The 21,825-nt window shown below is 31.2% G+C and overlaps 1 protein-coding gene across 1 annotated transcript in view; it reads left to right on the top strand.

Annotated features, from left to right (window-relative positions):
• The window catches only part of LOC112694410 (POU domain protein 2-like), a 39,356-nt gene extending 21,859 nt beyond the window's left edge, over positions 1-17,497 (top strand). Inside the window, exons 3-8 of the mRNA XM_025569859.1 lie at positions 9,135-9,191; positions 10,618-10,739; positions 15,669-15,800; positions 15,870-16,052; positions 16,155-16,470; positions 16,591-17,497. Of these exons, the coding sequence (XP_025425644.1) occupies positions 9,135-9,191; positions 10,618-10,739; positions 15,669-15,800; positions 15,870-16,052; positions 16,155-16,470; positions 16,591-17,186 (1,406 nt within the window). The 3' untranslated portion in view covers positions 17,187-17,497. The remainder of the gene's footprint in view (positions 1-9,134; positions 9,192-10,617; positions 10,740-15,668; positions 15,801-15,869; positions 16,053-16,154; positions 16,471-16,590) is intronic.
• The last annotated feature ends 4,328 nt before the right edge of the window (positions 17,498-21,825 follow it).

Genomic DNA, 21,825 nt, shown 5'->3' on the forward strand with positions numbered 1-21,825 from the left:
TCTTTCGTGGTAAACCAGGTTATGTTCACGTAACATTTATTTCTTAGTATTCTCCCGTTTACATTGTATATCTGCTCCAATGTATCTCTGCTCCAATGTATCTCTGATGTCTGGCACACATGTCATACCGATTGTGATTGCTACGTACATAACCACGTATATGTGGGGGAAGGGAGTAGTAGTACGATTTTTACCGAGCACAAAAAAATATGCGGAAAAAAATGCAGCTGTGTTGGTTTAGAAAGAATACAGTCGATATTGCGTGCATAAAAAAAAAACCAGTATATGTTGCATACAAAGGGCCCATCCCGAAACCGTATATATCTTTAATACTACTTGAGTAATGATAATAATAAAAAACAGTCCTGCATGTAAATTAAGACTGCGTTCTTTACGATTACAATAGTAAGATTGCACGGGTGCGTTTATAAACCATCGTGGTGAACAAAAACAAAATCCGTAATCTTGTCAATAAATTAAATATTATAATTTCTATAATTTTTACTTTTGAAAAAATCCAATGAACAATCTATTAGTCTATAAGTTAATCTATAAGTGTACGATTTTCGTTCATAGACACTGTAACTATTAGCCTCATTTTATAGCTTTATCAATACTTAAGTAATTCGAGTTATTAATTTTAAATAAAATATTTCTTGTACAGTTGATTTTTTTTACTTTTCAATCAGATATGGATGTATAACGAAATAATATGACATAGGATTTGACGAGTATTCGTCACTCAACTAACATTGGTAAAACGATGCCAAGGAATAAATGGATTCACTATTAAAATAATATAATATAACTATTATGGGTATTTGTATTATTATAATAATAATTATCATTATTATAGTTATTCTAATAAAGTTGACCAGTAAAACAATTAAGAATGTGTCGTTCCATGTGTTTATACCACTTATATGGTCCCATAGCTTAGACAATAAATATATATATATATATATATACAAATATTGCTATTTTTAAGATTAATACAACTCGATAGTTAATAGTAGCACGATTTGGATATTCCGGTTGAATTTGTATGTTAAATTGTTTATATTAAAACTGTTTTATTATTTAAGTTTTTTAATCACCGTTTTTTATTGATGTATTTTGTTTTATTTAAAACTTCAAAGAACATAATATGATGCTTTCGATTATTTTTTTTAATAGAATTAAACAAAAATACTGGTCAAAGGGAAGACTAACATATAATATCCCTCTTCTACTCCTAGATTTCCACTATATGTAGTATGTACTCGTAAGTAAATTGGGGGAGAACATATATATATATATATATATATATATATATGTATTCAATCATCGAACTTTTTTTCAACATATACCCCTTTTTCCAATCCACTGGCCTTTGTAGCCGCGCTATCTGCCCTTTGCCATGTCTCTTCTTATCTTGTATTATTGTTCCTCACTGACCTTTTGAAATTCCTATTTTCCATCTTTATACTCCCTTGGTTGCATTAGATTATTGAAGGGAACATCGCACACACAAGCATGAATTCATCGTTTTTGGTCTGTGCCTGATGTTTGGCCATCGAATTATTTCTATTTACATTTCAATCGGATTCAGTTCAAATTATGTGACCAGTTTTTTTTAATATATATATATATATATATTGTTGACCTCAACCCTCTGAAAAACCGTCAAAGGCCATGTACGGAATTCTGAGTGATTTTTTTTATCATTTCGAAATCGAACGAAACAAAAGAAATAAATTCACTTCGTATTATTTATTTACTCTGTGCTCGCCAACAGCTGTTAAGGCCAAGTGGTTGTTTTTTTATCCTTTTTTTTTTTGCTAGAAAATAAACTCCTACTTGGGTAAATGGGTGCGAAATTGAAAGGCACTTAAAGTAAAACTCTAAAGAAACGTGCGAAAGGGTCCGGTCAAAATTCGATTACAGTGGACAATATAAAAAAACCTATAAGTCTGTATATAATGCATTTTAGGGTTGGTCAATGGCATTTAAATTACGTTTTTTTAAAGGAAAGATTAAATTATTTTCGTTTTAACGTTGAAAACTTCACTTAATACAAAATTGTTGACTCCAAAGAACTAAGTTTAGTTAACATATAGCCACTATTGGTATGTTATTTAGTTCGTCAATGGTTTCAAATTTTGAAAAAAAAAAAATAGAATGTATGATAAAAAATATTTAAAACTATATAATTGAGAGTATAAAACAATTTTATAAATCTTGTATACTATATTTTTTAAACACCATTTTGTTTTACTTTCGTTGAACTATACTATAGCCAATCAGGAAGCGAATTACCATACATAGTCAACCCTTTTGATCTCCCCTTTTTGCATAACGGTTTTTATAGGCTGTGGAGCTATCGCAAAGGGATGCCATAAAAATCTTTTATAAAAGAAAAATCCGTTACGAAAAATATGTAGTAGAATTAATGAACTTCCCTATAATTTTCACTTCCTCAAAATTCTAGCACCCCAGGATCTTAAGTTTATAATACATATTTTTTTTAAAATACATTTTTCAACGACAAAAAGACAGGGTGTGCATTTCGACACAAGCGCGTGACGCAGGTGGTAAAACCAACCGTTTTTTACCCTTTTAACGCAGGTATAAAAATGAATAAAAGAGCTGAATAAATAGCTCGAGCCAATGGGGTGCATTTTTATCACCCCCTTTGAATAAAAAAACAACTACTGCGCACTAAATCCCGCATGTTGAAAAAAAAAAGAGTAGCATTACACGTACCAGAATATAAACAATTTCTTTCTCTATTCATTGATTGAATATATGGCTAAAAAGGTTTACTCCTGGCACAAGCTATATTGGCATGCGTTACATTTAACCCTTCTATAAAACATACAGGTAATAATAACAAAAAGAGAAATGTCACGTGACAAAGGCATAATAAAATAGAAGCTATACCGTGAACTACCATTTTGTTTTTAACGTGTTTTGAATATACGAAAAATATATTTGGATTTTTTATGTAAAACCTCTTGCTGGAAATAAATATTATATTTTTGAAAAATAAAAACGCAGAATACAGAGCCAGTTGAATTTCACAAATCAGTTATGTACACTTAAACACACCTGCTTTTTTTTTTTAAAAAAAAAACGGTCTGCGTAATCGAGAGCCAAAAAAAAAGAAAAAAACGATGAACATCTCCTAGATCGCAGGGATATACAAGTGGTGGCCTTGTAAATGTAGACATTGCGAGGATATCGGTAGTATAATTTTTTTTTTTTTTATGTTAAGGGACTATTGCATTTCAACAGCAGGTGTTACGAATCTCTGATTTATATGTGCAGACATGCGAAAAGCGCATAAAAAAACAAACGAGTATGCGAGGGTGGCACATCTTGTAATACGATGAAAACATGCCATCATAAACTCATGCTTGTGTATCATTCACCCCTTTTTATATTCGGTCATTTTTTTCCTTTTAGACCTCTGCTCAGATTTTCTCCGCGATTTTCAGCCCCTCATCATAACGATGTATGTTTAGTAGTTAAATCGACTGAGTGATAAAAACCAAGTTCAACAAGTATTATTTTGCCGTATGAAAATTATTAGAAGAAAAACATAACTATGTACTTGTAATTGCAAATAACTAGCCTTTCAATTTTCTTTTTTTTTTATCTTAATGTTAAGTTATAAAACTATTATCATTTAAATTTTCATTACTAAATATTAAATTATTGTTTAAAGATTATTTATGAACCATGTATTGACATATTCTTTGCAATTTTATATAACTATTACTATTTTTTTTCAATCATGTTTAAAAAAGTTTTTTTCAAGTAATTGTATCTTATATCTATGTTAAACAAGTACTACTATCAGGCGTGTGGACATAGATAAGCTTTCTATGGCCAAGGGTGAGGGATCGTGTTTAATACGCGTGAAATGAGTAGCGTTCCAATTTTGTATCGTTGGGGAGTCAATTTTTTTCCGAAGGGTAAAGAACGATTGCAAAAAATGAATTCGGTAAAAACCGGAAGATAACTATATACTTGAAGCAAAATAAGAATCGACATCAAAAGAAAAAAAATAACTCAAAATGCCATAAATTCAATTGGAAAAATGTTTATTCAAAAATAATCAGTAGGGTGCCAAGAATGCTCTAACGTATTACAATATGTTATGTAGTCAGGGATGCAAAGCATGCAGATTATACAGGGTTTCTCAACGTATACAATTATCATCATTTTATTTTATTTAATATTCTTAGAAATTAATAATCACTATATTTATACATACATATTATAATTGTATATGCACATTATACAAACATGTTTATAATATAATACAAATCATATATAATCATAACGTTATAAAATCAACAATGATATTCATATACCTCATTCTCCTTGAATAAAACATTAGATGTTATTGAAATATGATTCATCAGTGTGTGGTGGTACGTGTGTTTAACACTAAAACTGTTTCATGTTAACTATTTTGTTGTGATTTGTATACATTTTATTCAGTAGAAATTTTGAGGTACAATTGGACGCGTCGAGGTGGTAGAGTGAACCTGAATTGTCGGTAGGTATAATAAAAATGTGTAGCACTACCTATATACAAATATACGGATATACCGATCGCGTAGGTGGGGATGAAATAGCGTTGGAATTAGGTCCGAATATATTTGAATAGTGTAGAACGCGTTAAGTGCTTCTAAATCGTTCAATCTGTAAATGTCTCTTCCGTAGTTTAGTGCGATGAAAGTATATTTTATTTTTATATGTGAAATTTATAAAAATGGACATGGAAATGGAAATCATGGCATTAATAATGGAACCTATTATTGAAATTACCGAATATTTTCCGTATTCCAGTAAGTTTTATGTTTTTTATTATGACTATAGATAATCTAAATATTATTCTATGAAACGCTTAAATTTTAATATTCCTATTGACAAATATGTAAACGTACACATATTGACTTCTTTAATCACGTTTACCGTTTAATCAATGGCAAGTATCCAATTACACGCCGTTCAGCATATTATTATTGTTATTCGTTAGGTATAATATTATGATGCGAAATTGTGTATTTCGAATTTTTAGTCGTATATAGTTTACACTTTTATAATGATTCGCTTTCTAAGCTACTTTAGAATGAACATTTTAACTTGGAGAAAGTTTTCGATTTTTTCAACATAAGCCAATATAAATTATTCTTTCCTAGTACGTTTTATTTTCTTCTATATTACGTGACCAGTCATGTACACCGAGTCGATACCTATTGCTTGTACGATTTTGATAACTTAACATTGTTTGTGTTCATATTTTTATAGTTTTTTTTTTATTTCGTGTTATTAATTTTTAATTTCATACAAATTAATATAAACTCGCTTAATTAGTTAATTAATTTAGTTACTCGATTGTCATTTATAAAAAAATATTCATAATTATTCAATATTCATTCTTACGTATATAGTACTATATAGTACTATAAGTCTTTATAGTCTTATTTCAAGTTCTTACGTTTAATATACTCGATTCCAAGATGACAGAATAGTTTTGCACATGTTGTTTCTCACTTTAGGGGAAAAAGAAATTTCAACTAATGTTAGTGGATAGGAGGGATTGATATTTATTATTAACGGCCTTTGAGTTTGTAGGGATGTTTGGAAGGGGCTGAAAACTTAAATTCGTGTAGTGGAAGACTAATGAAATAGTTAATGGGGAATTATTGAAGGATACGTTTCAAACAAAAGGAAAAAACCAGATTTTGGTCAGCTAACTAAAAAAAAACCTAATACTATACAAAATGAATAATATAAGTAAACCTCGCCTTAATTTTTTTCCTTATTTTTATAATAGCTAAATTTAATGAAATAATTTAGTATAATATTAATATAATATATAAATAATATATATAATATTATTAATATATATTATTATATTATATAATATATAATAATATATAAATAATATAATATTTATGGTTCTAACAAATATGAATAATGTAACTATTTTTCTTGTAAAAATAATATCTTCTTATACATGGTTACGTATCGTTGTACGTAGAAATCGTAACAAAAATATGTGCCAGGCGGGCAGTGCGTTTGGCGTCAAGGATATACAGTCCTTTGTCAGGTCACAGGGTCTATTCAAATTATTTCCAAAGAAATCGCTCTTTATACCTGGGGAACAACCAAGTGGTCAGCCAGCCCAGGATTAGCATATAAATATTGTATGCAGTGCACATGTGTCGAATGTTATAATGTATACAAGAATAAAATATAAATTTTAAATATCCGTATCGACCCTGAATCGGCGTTTTCAAAACTGCTGGTGGTATTTGTATGTTGTATTATCACAATGAAATGGTGGTAGCCTGGTGTTATTGGAAATATCTAATGCAAAAATATAATATATGTTCATGCACATACACATCATATTTCCAGTTTTAATACCCTACTAAATATTGTAAGCCACACGTGCATGGAATATGTATGGTGTATACCTAACCTGTAGTATACCTATCAAATAACGTCATGATAATCTGAGTGTAAGCAATATTTTTAATTTACATATTGTGTTTGTATACAGCCTAGTTATGACAGTATATAAGTAGTGACCAGAATAAATAAAATAGCATATGAGTATTCATACGCTTTTGGCTGCCCGTGTGGAGAAGACTGTAGGTATTTGTTGTTTTGTTTCTTAACGTAGAGTCTTATTTGTTTAGGGTGAAGAGATCTTTTGAACCGTACTTAAATTATTAAAATAGTATTCGCCAGCACTAAATTTTATATTCTTTTTTGATGGAAATTCAAATTAAGGCCCTTTTATTTTTAACCCTGAATGCTGCAGACTTCTATTTATTTATTCATTTTTTCATAAAAAAAACACGATTCAAATTATTCGCCCTTCGGTGAATGATTCACAGACTGGCTCACTCGTATATGCAAGATTTGCTGACCCCTATATAACAGTCCGCCCCCGAACCAACATCTGCGATGTATTGGGGAATATAATGAATATACGTGTGGCAAACATTCACAGAGCTGTATTACTATAATGTATTCCATGTACATATATCCAGTTTCGAGACAAAACTACCCTCATTTTTGGGGATTTTTCGTCTATATGTATATGGATTACGCATGCACGGTCGCTCTTATTTGCGAGGGTATTAAAATATGTCACACACAAACAACGATCGATATCTAAATGAGTCATTCTACGAGCTAGTGAAATCAAAACGTCGTATATGAAAATAATAATTATTACAATTCAATGTAAAGTCTACATTGTAGACGTACTTACGGTGAACCTTATAACATAACGTATTGATAAGTTGTAACTACTGGACTGTTAATGAACTTATGAATGTATATAAAATGCTTACCTTCATTATTCTGCAATAATATAATCGATTTTTCATTACAACATCAGTTTTATGAAATACTAAAAAAAAAGTCAATATGTCAATAACGTTATTTATGTTTTTTAAATAATGCAATAGGACTATTTTAAAAAAAAAACAAATTTATTGGTCAATAATTTAATTATTACGACCTATAAAATATGTTAATGTTTTAAAAAACCTTTAATTTAAATATTTTTTTACAATTTGAAATTTTATATCATAATATTTGATTAAAAGTTTCTGGTGTATTTTTTTTAATAATAATTTGAATTGATATTCACGTTTTGTACCTTTTTTTTTTATTATTACTTTTTACACAAATCGTACATCAAAAAAATATTGCATTTCTTGTGTAAATAATTGAATAAGTATTTTTTTGTTACCTATTTTTGAAAAGTATTCCTTATAGGGCAATAGTGACTTGACGTTTGAGTATTCCCTGTCAATAATTCTTTCTAATGTTTAATTGACCAACTATTACATTTTTTATCGAATTCAAGTTTCATGCTATACGTCAATTTAAAAAAAAAACATGATATCTGACATACTCTCATTTGTCATGTATACGTTTTGACCGCAAAGAAATTATTAATTCGTATTGCCTTTATAAAAAATTCATAAGTTAAATTTCATAGGTAAATTATCCATCTAACGGCTGGTCATTATTTATATTTCATTGACTTATTTGACTCGTTCGACATACTCTTTGGTGTATAAATTTAAATTTTCCATCGTTTTCGTATTTGTTTTCCCTCAAAGAAGGGGATCTTAAGAAAAGAAAAAAATATAGTCCGTCGAGGTTAAACGTAATAAATGGCCATAGGGTGTTTGGGTTGTCTTCTTGGCACGTTGCGTTCATATAAATAAGACACATCACTTCTGACTAAATCGCACTTTCGAACACGAAATGTCACCCTTGGGAATACGTAGTACTTATGGCCTTTATCTGTTTTTCACTCGTCTCGTGCAATAGTTCAATGTGTTTTGCGAATCCCTAAGTCTATTTTACGTATCCCGTGAATTTTCATACTCGCATATTGGCCATTTTTAGCTGGACGAACAGTGGATACCTGCTGGTACATAAGATAGATTTTCATATTTTATTTTCAACGATTTTCAATTTATAATAATCAGTAGATACTGTATAAAACGTGATTACCAAGTTTATATTAGAAATATACAAAAGTTTTCTTTTCCTACTTTATGTTTTAAATCATAAATTTAGTATATCAAGTCCATTGGGAAATTAAGTGTAGTGTTTAGTTTTTGAAAATTAAACGATTTAATAATATAACTTATTTGATCAACAATAAATTTTAACTCTCCTCCGGGGGTAAAAGATCTCGAATTTTGCGGTTAGAATAACCATATAAAAAATGTGAATGCAACTGAAATTGTAAGAAATATTAAAAAAAAAAATTAATTTCTATCACGTGCTATACTTTGTCAATATGTAACCTTTATCGTTTATAGCCGCTTCGGTCACGTCCCTTTACAATAAGAAATGTGTGCATTGGTGATAGAATACTATAGTGTATATAAATCAGGTCCTTGTATTATATCTCGTGCCGGTTCTATTCATAAAATCCCACCCGTTTCCCTTTAGGCTATGTACACGCGCAATGTGCCGACGTTAAAAACAGGAACAAAACACAACAGCAATATAGCACGAGCTCATAACCCTTTGAGACCCTTATCCTTAGTGTCAAATTGAATGATAAAAATATTGTTTTTTATTTGTTACAGGTACCGATGCCGAAAGTATTAAAAGTACCAAATCTCCGTCACCAATTCCAGAAGAAGGTCAGTTAAAAATTTACAGTAATTATATTATTAATCCTTAACAAATATAATTATTTTATTATGTTTAAAAACAGAATAAAATATTTTACATATTCATGAGATCAATTTGATTGACTATAACATCGTGTAGTGAATGTATAGCTGCCGTGGTTTAACCTCTATCATGACTTGACTTTAGGGATCACATCGAGGAAATGTAAAACCATATAAGAGGGTGAAAATGGGGTAAAAAGATACAGCTCCCTATATTTCTGCATATATAAAAACTTCATAGCATAGGCTCAATTTGTGTGCTCGCTGACCCGTAAAACTATATTTTTGACTTTAAAATCAACCATGATCGATTATGGGAAAATATTTTTCTCGTGTTGACATCTAGGAAATTAAATTTTTTAGGTTAAAAAGTACAATTTTGCCCGCATATAGGGGTGAACGTGATTCAGCAAGATTTTTCTCTAATTTATAATAATTATACAAGTTTTTAAAATGTACAAAACTTGTTCTAATTTTAACGTAATTGAACACACTTTAGATTGTATTTATTTTATATTCAACGTGACCAGACATACGGGCACCAGCATAAATGGCTAGGGAGATTTTCAATTACGATTGGACATAAAATCTGATGCAACCCTACTCTTAACGTGGTCACCATGATTTTGTTTTATTATAATTTAAATACAAATAAAGGTATAATATTATAAAAATCTATGAATATTATTTAAAATGTCAATATATATTTAAATTCTGTCCATATGAAGTAATTACTAATACATTGATTTCAATATTTAATTTATTTTCAATATATTGTTGCTCATTTACTCCATAAGGGTTTTTTTACGTTACTGATATACAATAAATTGATAAAATAAATTAAATAGTTATAAAAGTATTTTATATACCTAATTGTTTATAACAAAATTAAATTGAACCGTCAGCGATATTTAGAAAAAAAAACTATATTGGCTTAATACGTTGGGCGTGTGTTAGGAATTCAGCGCGTTAAAAAAAGGGTAGTCGGAAGCCATGTTCAGTATGAACCCTCGTTTGCATAACTAACCAATTGCAAAAGTACGCGACTTAGATGCGGGGTTGGTTTTTTGTAATCGTCTTTTGTCCCTACATACAATTCATCATCGGTCCAATCATAGTGCTATATTATACAAGCGTAAATTATTCGATAATCATTTTTTTAAAACCCTTTTCTTCAGAAAGGGGGTGAGACTCGTGGCGAATGACACCCCTTTTGTACACGAGCCAACAAGCAACACAAAAGTATTGTTGTACATCAAATGATTTATGTTTAAGTTGAATGCACTAATGTCAGCTACAGCGTAAAGCTTGTTAAAAAATTTCAAATGTGTTATGTCAAATCTGAACGATTTTATAAATTTTAAAATGTGATTAATTTCCTTTCGTGTTACAGATGATAATGGAGACGAAGAAAGGGCGGAAGATATCGTCGATCACAGCGAGGATAGCACTGGAAGTGACGATTTGTTGCTCAATTCGGATGGGTCACCAGACAGAAGTGGAGCATTGAATTTGGTAAGTTATATTATGTTGTAAAAAATGAAATGTAAATAAGTACTCAAAACGTACAAAATTGATTTTTTTGATGTATTTTTTAATTTTAAACGTCGGAACTATATCATGATTTTCGCATAATACTAAACTCATTTCGATTTTTACTCGTAGAGGCCATACAAATCGTTTATTTGATTACAATCATTTATTATTATATATAACACTCAAGATGCGTTACATATGATGCCCCATATTGTGCGCGTACAATCGACATTTCCCAATACTATTAAAACCGAATTATGCGAGAATACTGTTTGGTCTAAATAAATATCTTATACATGTGATTTTGATAGATATTGATAGTTGAAGTTGTATTAATTTTAAAGAAAAATACCATGTTTAATTCATTAAATTCGATTATTTAAGTTTCAATCACTTAATCATGTACTAATTTCATCACGACCGCAAATAATAATCTTCGTGTTTGAAAAATAAAGATGGTTCGAAGATGAGGCATTAAACAATTTAATACATATTGGTAATCTCGTTATTCGTGCTAACGTAATGACGTCACATAATAATCGTTTACAGATTCAGACAAATTGCCGTACCACTGTTCGCATTCTTCTACTGGTGTCTGTATCGCGTATAAAACGCAATATCATGGTGGGGCGGTGTTTCTTTTTTTACACCTATAGTCATTATACACAGCATTATATGTGTTCCTACATTATTATTTTTTATTTCTATTTTCTACCGCGACTCCGAGAAGGACTTATGCGATCGCGGGCGGCACCACTATATGGTAACAAATGATAAATCCCCATAGCTGGTGCGCTAATTGCACTAGCGTTTATCCGTTTAATAACAATTCAACTCGTAGCTGTGTTATATACCATATGCATGTATACACCGTAGAAATTAAGATACATCGTATTATAAAATATATTATACACACATACATACGCGCCGCGCGTCCTACACATTTATAAATTATGTAATAACGACGCACATCATTTAACGTGATTCTATTCACAAACGCAGTGTGCCTACTTCATACACGTATAACATGATGATATACATAATGCATAAATAAACGTACTAGCGGCAAGTTACGATCACCGGGTTCACGTGTAGGGGGGCGTAAACCACCACGGATCAGACGATTATTCAAGTCGTGAAAAATTAACCCGTACTGCAAGGAAGTTCGCTCGAAACACAAAAGGCAAATATTGTCTGCATTATGTACTTGAATTATTCGCGCCCGCTCCAAACGTGTACGTTGTGTATTGTGTCCGAGTGTGAACTCGAGGTTTACTGGATGCATTAATGATTTCGGCCCGTTTGTACACCACCTACAAACCATGTTTAACGCGCAAACTAATAATTTATCGTAATTATCTCTTTCTGCGTGTTTTTTTATAAACGTGATATCTTACATACGGTACTCTGCAGTAAAGCGTGTATATTATATGATAATATATTCCAAGTGTCCAATGTACACGAAGCCTTTGAAACGTTTTACTACTTCCGTCCGAATATTTAAACATTTACAGTCTATTGAAGATTATACACCGATATATGGGTTCGTATATATGTGGTGCTGTAGCTGGGGGCAATCTAATATTCGACCCTTCTTTAATATAGTCCGTTACGGCGAAAAAGAGTGCGAACTGCGGTCAAAAAGAGGGCCCGGACGTACGCTATTTAAATAAATAAAAAACTCATATAAAATGTTAGAAAAAATATCCCTTTTCGATTTCGGAAAACATGCTATGTGTATATATTGTATATGTATGTATGTATGTATGGAAACTCATCGAATATGTATAGAACACATATATGTGAACTGTCTTGTCCAGTTACACACGTATGACTTATCGAATATCGCGACCACGAGGTATATTATGTTATCGGCAATTTATATACAATTTTTTTCGACGTATCGTTAAAATTTGAAATTCAAATTCGAAATTTACCGTCCAGCATTTCCATTTTAGACGTACATACCTACATTTTTATTTTGTTTTAAGAAACATTTCTGAGACTGTTATGTATTGTCTCATAAGAAAAACGAAATGTTGATCAAAGAACGAATTGAAAAATAGTGACAGATCTAACAACGATAATTGGGAGTAGTAGGTATATAAAAATAACTGGGCAGAATCTCGTGTTCGAAGAGCAGATTGCGAAATACGTCTCAAATTAATAATATGAATGTATCAAAACACGATCACTGTAAATGTTTTGTCACAGTATCCTTTTCCGGTCACTTATTCTTTACCCCGAGTACATACGTATAAATACGATATTAAATAACTACACTCTTGGATGCCAATGTAGGTCTGACAGTTATGGGAAAAAAAACAAAAAAGTAGACTTATTTGCTAATCAAGTGCCTTATTTAATATGAGCACTTCAGCACAACTTCATTCCCCTTCCCCACGTTTAGAAGTAATTGTCTGTATACTGCACCTATATATATATATATATATATATATATATATATATGAATATGATTATAATAAGACAACAGCGTATGTTAGGTTAGGGGTGTATATATGTATATGCGATCGAATCGCTAAAATCGATACTCACGGGGGTAGTAGCGCCGAGACACAGGGTGCACGGGGATTATATTTTCATTAGATCTTAATAAAAGTTTATACGCCTGCCGTAGCAACAACTACGAGGGTCAACAGCAGAACACCGCCCGAAAAACTCGACCACCTCTTGTAACATCGCCGTGGCTATATCGACGAGGGAAATAAGTTATATAATTAAATAAGAGGAATTTTGACAGCCGTCTTAAATAAATGCGTGCGTGCGTGTTGTTCGTGCACGTACGCGGAATGGATCTCAAAGACGATGCGAAACAATGACACGCGCACCGGTCGTTGATGGGAATTGATTAATAACGCTCAACGGTGCCCCCGCAACCACTCCGTGTTGTCAACTCGCCCGAAATAAGCCTCTCGCGCTTCTTGTCTAATGGATTTTCCTGGTCGCGGCCGGCGTATAAAAGTCATTGGCGGCGTTCCCAAATTATATTATTTCCCCCAAAAAGATTTTCTAGGACACCCCACCATACTTTTAAACGTCATTTTTACGCCTACTTTTATATATATATATACGTATATAGGTACGTGGTGTTGTTTTTGCCGTCTCTCGCGTACCGCTAAATAATTCACCATTTATTGCGTCGGCAAAGAGAAAGAAATAGATAATTCGCGCGAATAACACGCGTCGTGTTAGCGAAGCAGACGGGGGAGGAGAAGATATGTAAAACCTTGTTCGGAGATAAGACTTGGTACGAAACACGACGTTCGCGTGTGCCACCTAACCGCCAGCCGTGGTAGCGACTTCGTAAGCCGAATTGCTGCGGATAAAAAAAACAAAAAGAACCGCTATAAACACAATAGGAATATACGTAGGCACCTAGTCCGGTGTTCGATTACAATAATAATACGAAATATAATAAAACTGTAGGAGAGTAGGTAAAGGTTTTTTTTTCGGCGCGTATAATTATTATTACGCGTAATGATACCGTTTTTTTACTTCTACCGCTCCACTTTGTCCCTACCCCGTAAACTCTGTTGCCCGCACATATCTATGTGCGTTGTGTACACCATTTATAACAATGTACCATACAGTAGCATTGTGTGCTGTAAGATAGTATTTTATAAGGTTGTGTCGTGAACTTAATATGTATATATATTTATGTATATTACGTACTATTATATGCAGCTGTATACAGCACGTGCTCGTGACCTCGGTGTGTCTGTAAAACTCCGTCACGTCCGTCGTCGACTTCTCCGGTTCGCTGTTTTTTTCCCCCCCACGATTCCGGTTCTGTTTAAATCCGCAAAAAACTGTATCGCGCGCGCACCAGTTTTTTATAGAAGTAAAAACGATTATATGTAAACCAAACACCCGAACACGAACGCGTTGCTTCGCCGATAAATCCACAATTCTGGTTCCGTTTCAGTCCGCAAAAAACTGTATCGCGTGCGCATCACAGTTTTTCATAGAAGTAAAAACGATATATGTAAACCAAACAACAACCAGACACGAACGCGTTGTTTCGCCGATAAATCCGGGCTCCGACCACGACGACGGACCTTTGAAACTGAGAGAGAACTTTCCCCGTAGAGATTTTCCGCGTCGACATCGTATAATTGGGAGGGGGTAGGGAGTTTTTTCTCCGAATCAAACGTTTACGCGGAATCACGTCCTTTATTACACATACAGGGGGATTTCCTATTACTTTTTTTTTTTTTTTGTTATTTACGCTTTTCCTGTGCACTTGATCGTGTAATTTATTATGTTTTCCCTTCTCTTCCGCAATCGGTGGTGACGGTTCACGTTACCCGTGATAAAAATATTTTCGCGATTACGCGTGTTAATCATTTTCCAAACATATAATACGTGATCAGTATTATTGCGAAATTTTTTATTTATTCTTTTTTTCGTTCACATCGCACAATGTCGGATACTCTCGAGTTAACATATTCGTTTCGTTTATATCAATATTGTTTGTTACACGCGTCCTCGTATTTCTTTGTTTCCCCGTAAACCTTACTGTCGTTTTTTTCCTCTCTTTTCAATTATTATTGTGATGCACACGCGCGCCGCTTTTCGTTTTATAACATTATTATACTCGTGCTTTCAATGTACGTTTTCAGAAATCACCGCGTTTCGTATTTCTTAAACGAAACCGTGGTACTACGCGCGTGCGCGATTATATTAACATGTCGCAAGTTTTTAATATACCGAATTATCGATGCAAAACATAATGATATTTGGATTAAATTTTCATAAATCAATTAAACAAAACATATATTGATTGTGTGTGTGTGTGTGTGTGTGTGTGTGTGTGTGTATGTGTGTGTCATCATACCTCAATAAATGTTTCAATGTTTGAACCATTCATTTAATTTGCGTTTGTAGGTTTCACATAGACATTCTGGGAGCTCTTCGAGCTCGGGCGTGAGCAGTACTGGACCATCGGGAAACTGTTCGGCAAACGTAACAAGCGGCAGCGACCCGTTAGCTGCGCTCCAGAGTCAACAGTTTGCACAGGTATAATTTTTGCATCGTTTTCACCACCGGTATCGTTTGTAATTCCTTTTTTCTTCGACTTATTCATAGATTCCTGGGCTCGGAGTTCTATCGCCGCAGAGCAACCCGCTAATCGGAAGCCCCCCTGGCGGCCAGTCCTCTCTGACTCCCCAAGAACTGCAAGCGCTCTTCCAGCAACAAATCCAATATCTGTTAATGAGACAGTCGACCGCCACGCACGGAAACCAAACACCGTTCTTTTTCCAAAATCAGGTAAACTTCTACAAACTCTTACCAACTTATTTCCCTTCACCCAACCCATTACTTACCATAGTCATGTCTATATACGTTCTAATCCAAACTCTCTTCGTTTAGGTTCACCAAGCGTTGACTCAAGCATCACTTCAATTGCAACAAATCCAACAGGCTCAGAACATGACCAACAACCATCATCAACTATCCCCGGTCGGCAACGGACCGAATCAGTCGACGCGACCGACTGGCTCGTCGACGCCGTCTCATCATTCCAAACATTCTGCTCAGACCCAGTCGTCAAACAACGACCTTGATCCGTCGGCAGCGGCGGCTCTGAGCCGGTTGGCCGAGACCAAAACCAGCACTGATGACACTACTGATCTCGAGGAATTGGAACAGTTCGCAAAACTATTTAAACAGAGACGCATTAAATTAGGTTAGTGCACGGATAGGCAATAATTACCCGAAAGCGTCAATAATTGTCGCGATTATTGTCCGTTTGTTGCAAACGTTTCGTCTGACACTTTTTTTTTATTTATTTTTCTCGTGATTACAGGATTTACTCAGGGCGACGTGGGCCTGGCAATGGGTAAACTATACGGCAACGATTTCTCTCAAACGACTATCTCGAGGTTCGAAGCTCTGAACCTGTCGTTCAAAAACATGTGCAAGCTAAAACCGTTATTGCAAAAGTGGCTGGTGGACGCGGATAGCACGATGACCAATCCCAGCGCGTTGTGTAACCCTCTGACCACGCCGGAAGCGATCGGCAGGCGTCGTAAAAAGCGCACTTCCATCGAGACGTCGATTAGATATTCTTTAGAAAAAGCGTTTAGGGCGAACCCCAAGCCTACGTCCGAAGAAATATCCATTTTGGCCGACAACCTGTCCATGGAAAAAGAAGTAGTGCGTGTGTGGTTCTGCAACCGCAGACAGAAAGAGAAACGCATCAATCCGCCGACAACAACCATGGCTGGTGGTCAGACCACATCTACCAACACGGACATGTTCACTGCCTCCATGTCTGTGCAAAATCAAAGCGAAATGTTTCCCATGCTAACCTCTCCTGGACACCCTCTGGCACTTGTATCGTCTCCGTCTATTGGAGGTCACCATCACCACCATCATCACCATCAAAGTAACAGCGAGTGACATTGGTCCATCTCATCGTCCCTAAACAATGGATTTGATGAGCTCGGCCAACGTAGATACTTCAGGGCTCCTATTGATGGCAAATTATCACTTTGTTAGTCATATTATATTTTGTATTGACTTTAAACTCTAAAATTTAATAACATTTTCCTATGTGAAACAAACAATTCAACTGCTCTAAATGATCCTAAAAAGAATGGGAAAAAAAAGAGAATCCTCGCAATACTTCTTAATTAAGTCAATATATTTTGACTTTATTTATTACAATTTAATGTCTGTATTATAACGTATGTATATATATTACCTACGCATAACTTTAAACAATTTGTAAATAAAAAATTTGTTTTGTAACAAAGTAATAGCAATTAGTATTATAATAATATAGAGTAACTTAAGATAGATTTTTTGTTTGATCTGTGTTAACAATGTTAGTGGAGCATTCCATTTCTTTTTATATTGTAAATAGCAACGTTAAACTTGGGGATTAATCAAAATATTGTCATTGTCGGTCTGAAAATCAAACTTTTTAAGTTTTTTTTGTGCTCACAAGCGCTCTTTTTTCGTTGATTAATTTATATGTAAGTATTCTTTACTTTTTAGAGATGTTATGATAAAACCATTTTTGAGTTCATTAACATGAATGTGATTAATTAAACACATCTTATTGAACTACTTAAAGTTTAAATTGTACAACATTAGTTATAAAGTCCATAAGTTTTTAGAAAACCACTTAACAATATCTTACTGGACTCCATAAGCATGGTAAATTAATTTTGTTTTGTTATCATTTTACATTATTACTTCTTTTTATGACCCCATTGGTTTTTTTGGGGATCTAATTCATTCTTATTCTATCAATGGTATTCAAATTTGTCAAATACTGAAAACTACAAAGACTTGAAACAGTACAACTTTTATTTTATTTTTAGTTTAAAAAAAAAAAAAAAATTTAAATTTGAAGAATCTTCAGAAGACAATAAAAATGTTCATAATGAATTGTTTGCTGTGTTTGATTTGTGTGTCTTTATAATCCTATATAAAATGCATTTTAGTTTTTAAATCTGTTCCGTTAATAAATTCAATTAAAAATCAACATATATTGGTTTTTGGGTCCATTTACAGTATATGAAACTAGTTTTTCAAAATCACATATCATTAAAATCCACCAGTTTGCTCTTTTTTCTCTTCTATTTCACTAAAGTTCCTAAAGTCTTGCCTGTATGGCAATTGTGTAGTCATTAAACTTTTCTTATCATTATTTAAGTCTTAGAATAAATTTGCCGGTTATTATTTCTAAAATGACTCCAGTAAGTTTTTAATAAATAACCAATTCAATAGTAATTTGGATAAAGTATAGACATATGTATTGCTGTAGAGAATGAATGGCCTGTATGCATTAATTTTAATGTTAGCCTTTCTACATTATTTATTTAAAACTTTTTTTTTCTTATCTTTTAATAGATTGAAATATTAAATTCAATATTTTATTTTAAATTGGTTTTTTTCTTGTTCCTACAATTATGTGTTCAACCTCTTTTTTCAACATAGACTTAATAAGCTATTTCCAACATATCCCATAACTTAATTTTAAATTCAATGTAAACATATTCTTTAATTTTTTACAAATCTAAAGTTGGACTTAAATGTTTTGACTAGTATAAGCATAGCTATAGTTCATATTTATACTTATAGCCAAAACATTTGACTCAAACTATGAAGAGATCAAATAATTAACCGGCCATTAAACTTATTGTTTGCTTTCAAAAATATTTTTAAACTATTAATTTTTAATTGAGCTAAAAAAATTTAACAATCTATCATCTCCAGCAACAAATTTAACATCAAAATAATTTAATGTATACCGTTCCATTGTTCATATCATTAGAATAGAGAGGTGTGTTAACGTAAATTTATATATATATATATATATATATATATATACATTTACACATATAAGAATATAAATTAAATTTGAATAGTTATAAGTGTATTTGTGTTTTTTATTATTATTATAATAATAATATAAATATTAGGGGCCGTACATTCGGTTTTGTATACGTCAAAAGTCAGGTAACTAAATGTTAAGGAAACTTTAATTTTAGTCTTATTTTAGTATGTGTAAAAATTAAGATAATAATAAAACAAAGATTAACTAAAAATACTTGTAATATTTTTATTTTATTTTTGGTTACCTGAGTTGTATTCCACGTATCCAACTTTGTGTTTAAAGTACAATACTAATTTTATTGAAACATATAAATAGTTCAACATATTTTACATTCTCATCACTTACTTTTTTTACCCAAATGTTATAGATCAATTTTGTATATTTTATTTCATTTTTTTTTTTTTTTGTTGTATGTACATTTTAGTTGTCAAGTATGTTTAATTTATTCTTATTTTTTTTTGTTAAATATTCCTTATAATTTTTTTTTTTTTTGTAATGTGTAAAACCTTTATATGTATATATATATATATATACATATACATAATTATATTACATACATTAAAGAAATAATGCAATAATAGTATAAGTGTTTGGCTACATTATTAAACAACTCAAAAATGCATGTCTATTATTTAGATATTCTTTCTACCATATTATCCATATAAACAATACTAACGAAATGTTTATTACTAATTTTTATTTAATGAATTTTACATCTGATCAATTATATTTAATATTTATTTTCTCACCAATTGAAAACATTTTGTTCAAGTTACAAATAAATTATTGTATTTTCTTTTAAAAATATTTAAATAAATAATCATATTTGTTATAATATTTCCAGTTCTTATACACAGTAAAAAAACTTGGCCTTAAATTTTAAATTGCTAAAATAATGAGTACTTTTTTTTTACGACAAAGTAATTTTTATATTTATTATTTAAATAATCAATTAAAATAAATTTTATATATACAATAAGCAATTTACACGTTTTTACTAATAATAAAATTGGCAAATGAAACAAGTAACTGAATTTAAGTAACTTACGGTACTTCATGAATTGTAACTTTGGTTTGTCTAAAATAATATTATTAACAGGTTAATATAAAACATTACAAGATGAGAAGTATTTTTTACTTGCGTTCTGGCATAGTATCTACTAAAAACATGGTAGATATTTTATTTTTAAATGCCATAAAATATAAAATAATAATTTTAAGAGGGATAAAAGTAATAATAACAATAAAGTTATTCTTTGTTGGAATCATAGAGCAATACTCTATGATATCTATATTACTCTATAGCTGGAATCCTCGTAAGAAAAGAAAATTAATATTATATTTTAACCTTAAAAAAATGTATTGTACTTTAGGTATTCACTGTTGCAATTATTTGCTTTTAAACATTTTGAACATTACTTTAAAATCAATCAATTGTAAATCAAGAAGTTGTTCAGTAAACCATGCTTTTACTAATGATGTTGTAAACTCACAAAGAACTCCACAAGTTATTTAAAAAAAAAATTAATGAAACTAGTAAAGTCTTGGTTCTGTAATAAGATCACAGACTTATTTGTAATGGTTACTCATGTACTTGTGTACAGGCCTGGCTCAGGAGATAGGCAATATAGACCTACGCCTAGAGTGGTATTTAACATTTTTATACTAATGATAATTTTAAAAAAAATAATCTAATTCCTAGTACCTACTTTTATGATATTTATATTCAAACACTTTAAAAAAAAAAAGTATACTTTTGATGGAACCATGACTATATTCATGTTATAATTATTTATATCAAAATATAATAGTTAATTGAATCTATTACATTTTCTCTTTCCAAAGATTAGAAAATATTTATAGAAAAAATATCAACTTATTATCTTATAAGTAGGGAACAAATTTATTTGTTTTAAATAATTTGCAATAAAATGAGCTATACTTGATATTCCATATTTTAACATATTTCTCATTAATTTCATTTTTATTGTTATGTATAAACACAAATTTCTTGGCAAACATTTTCAAAGTGATAGTGAAATTTTTACTATTTTGAATGCAAAAAATCTGCTTCAATTGGTTACAAATACCTAAAATTAATTAAGGATATCCATTGCGAAGTAAATTATACATTATTACAGACTGTACTCACTGTTTTGACATTGCAAATATGAAATTGGCACTAGTTGCATCTGTTAAGTTGAGCATTATTCTATCAGACTGAACCATAGAACATCTAATTTAGAAAAAGTGAGTTTACATATACATTTCTCATTGCAATCAAGATACAGAATAAGATATAATTGTACAAATAGTACTTTTTATTTGATTATTTTTTGTAAATTTTTTTTTATAAATTTCCAAATTTTCATCTTTTAAATACATATAAATCTGAGTCATACTTATTAATAATAAATAATGTGATTATAATATATTTTAGTGATGTATACCAATTGGATAACAGTTTTAAGTATTAAATTAACAATTTTACTTAATATAAAGTAAATACATGTTTTTGATGGTATAAAATATGATAAATAAAAACTTAAGTTCATATTAATGTATTGGTATAGAAAAAATAAAATAAACTAAATTTCATATAATATGTAAAATGAATATAGTTCTTAATTTATAGGTCCATTTTTACAAATTACAATTCATTTAAGAAGCATGTTCAATAAACATGGATCA

Source organism: Sipha flava, unplaced genomic scaffold (genome assembly GCF_003268045.1).
Source record: "Sipha flava isolate LNK unplaced genomic scaffold, YSA_version1 129_pilon_pilon, whole genome shotgun sequence".
Classification (NCBI taxonomy): Eukaryota; Metazoa; Arthropoda; class Insecta; order Hemiptera; family Aphididae; genus Sipha; species Sipha flava.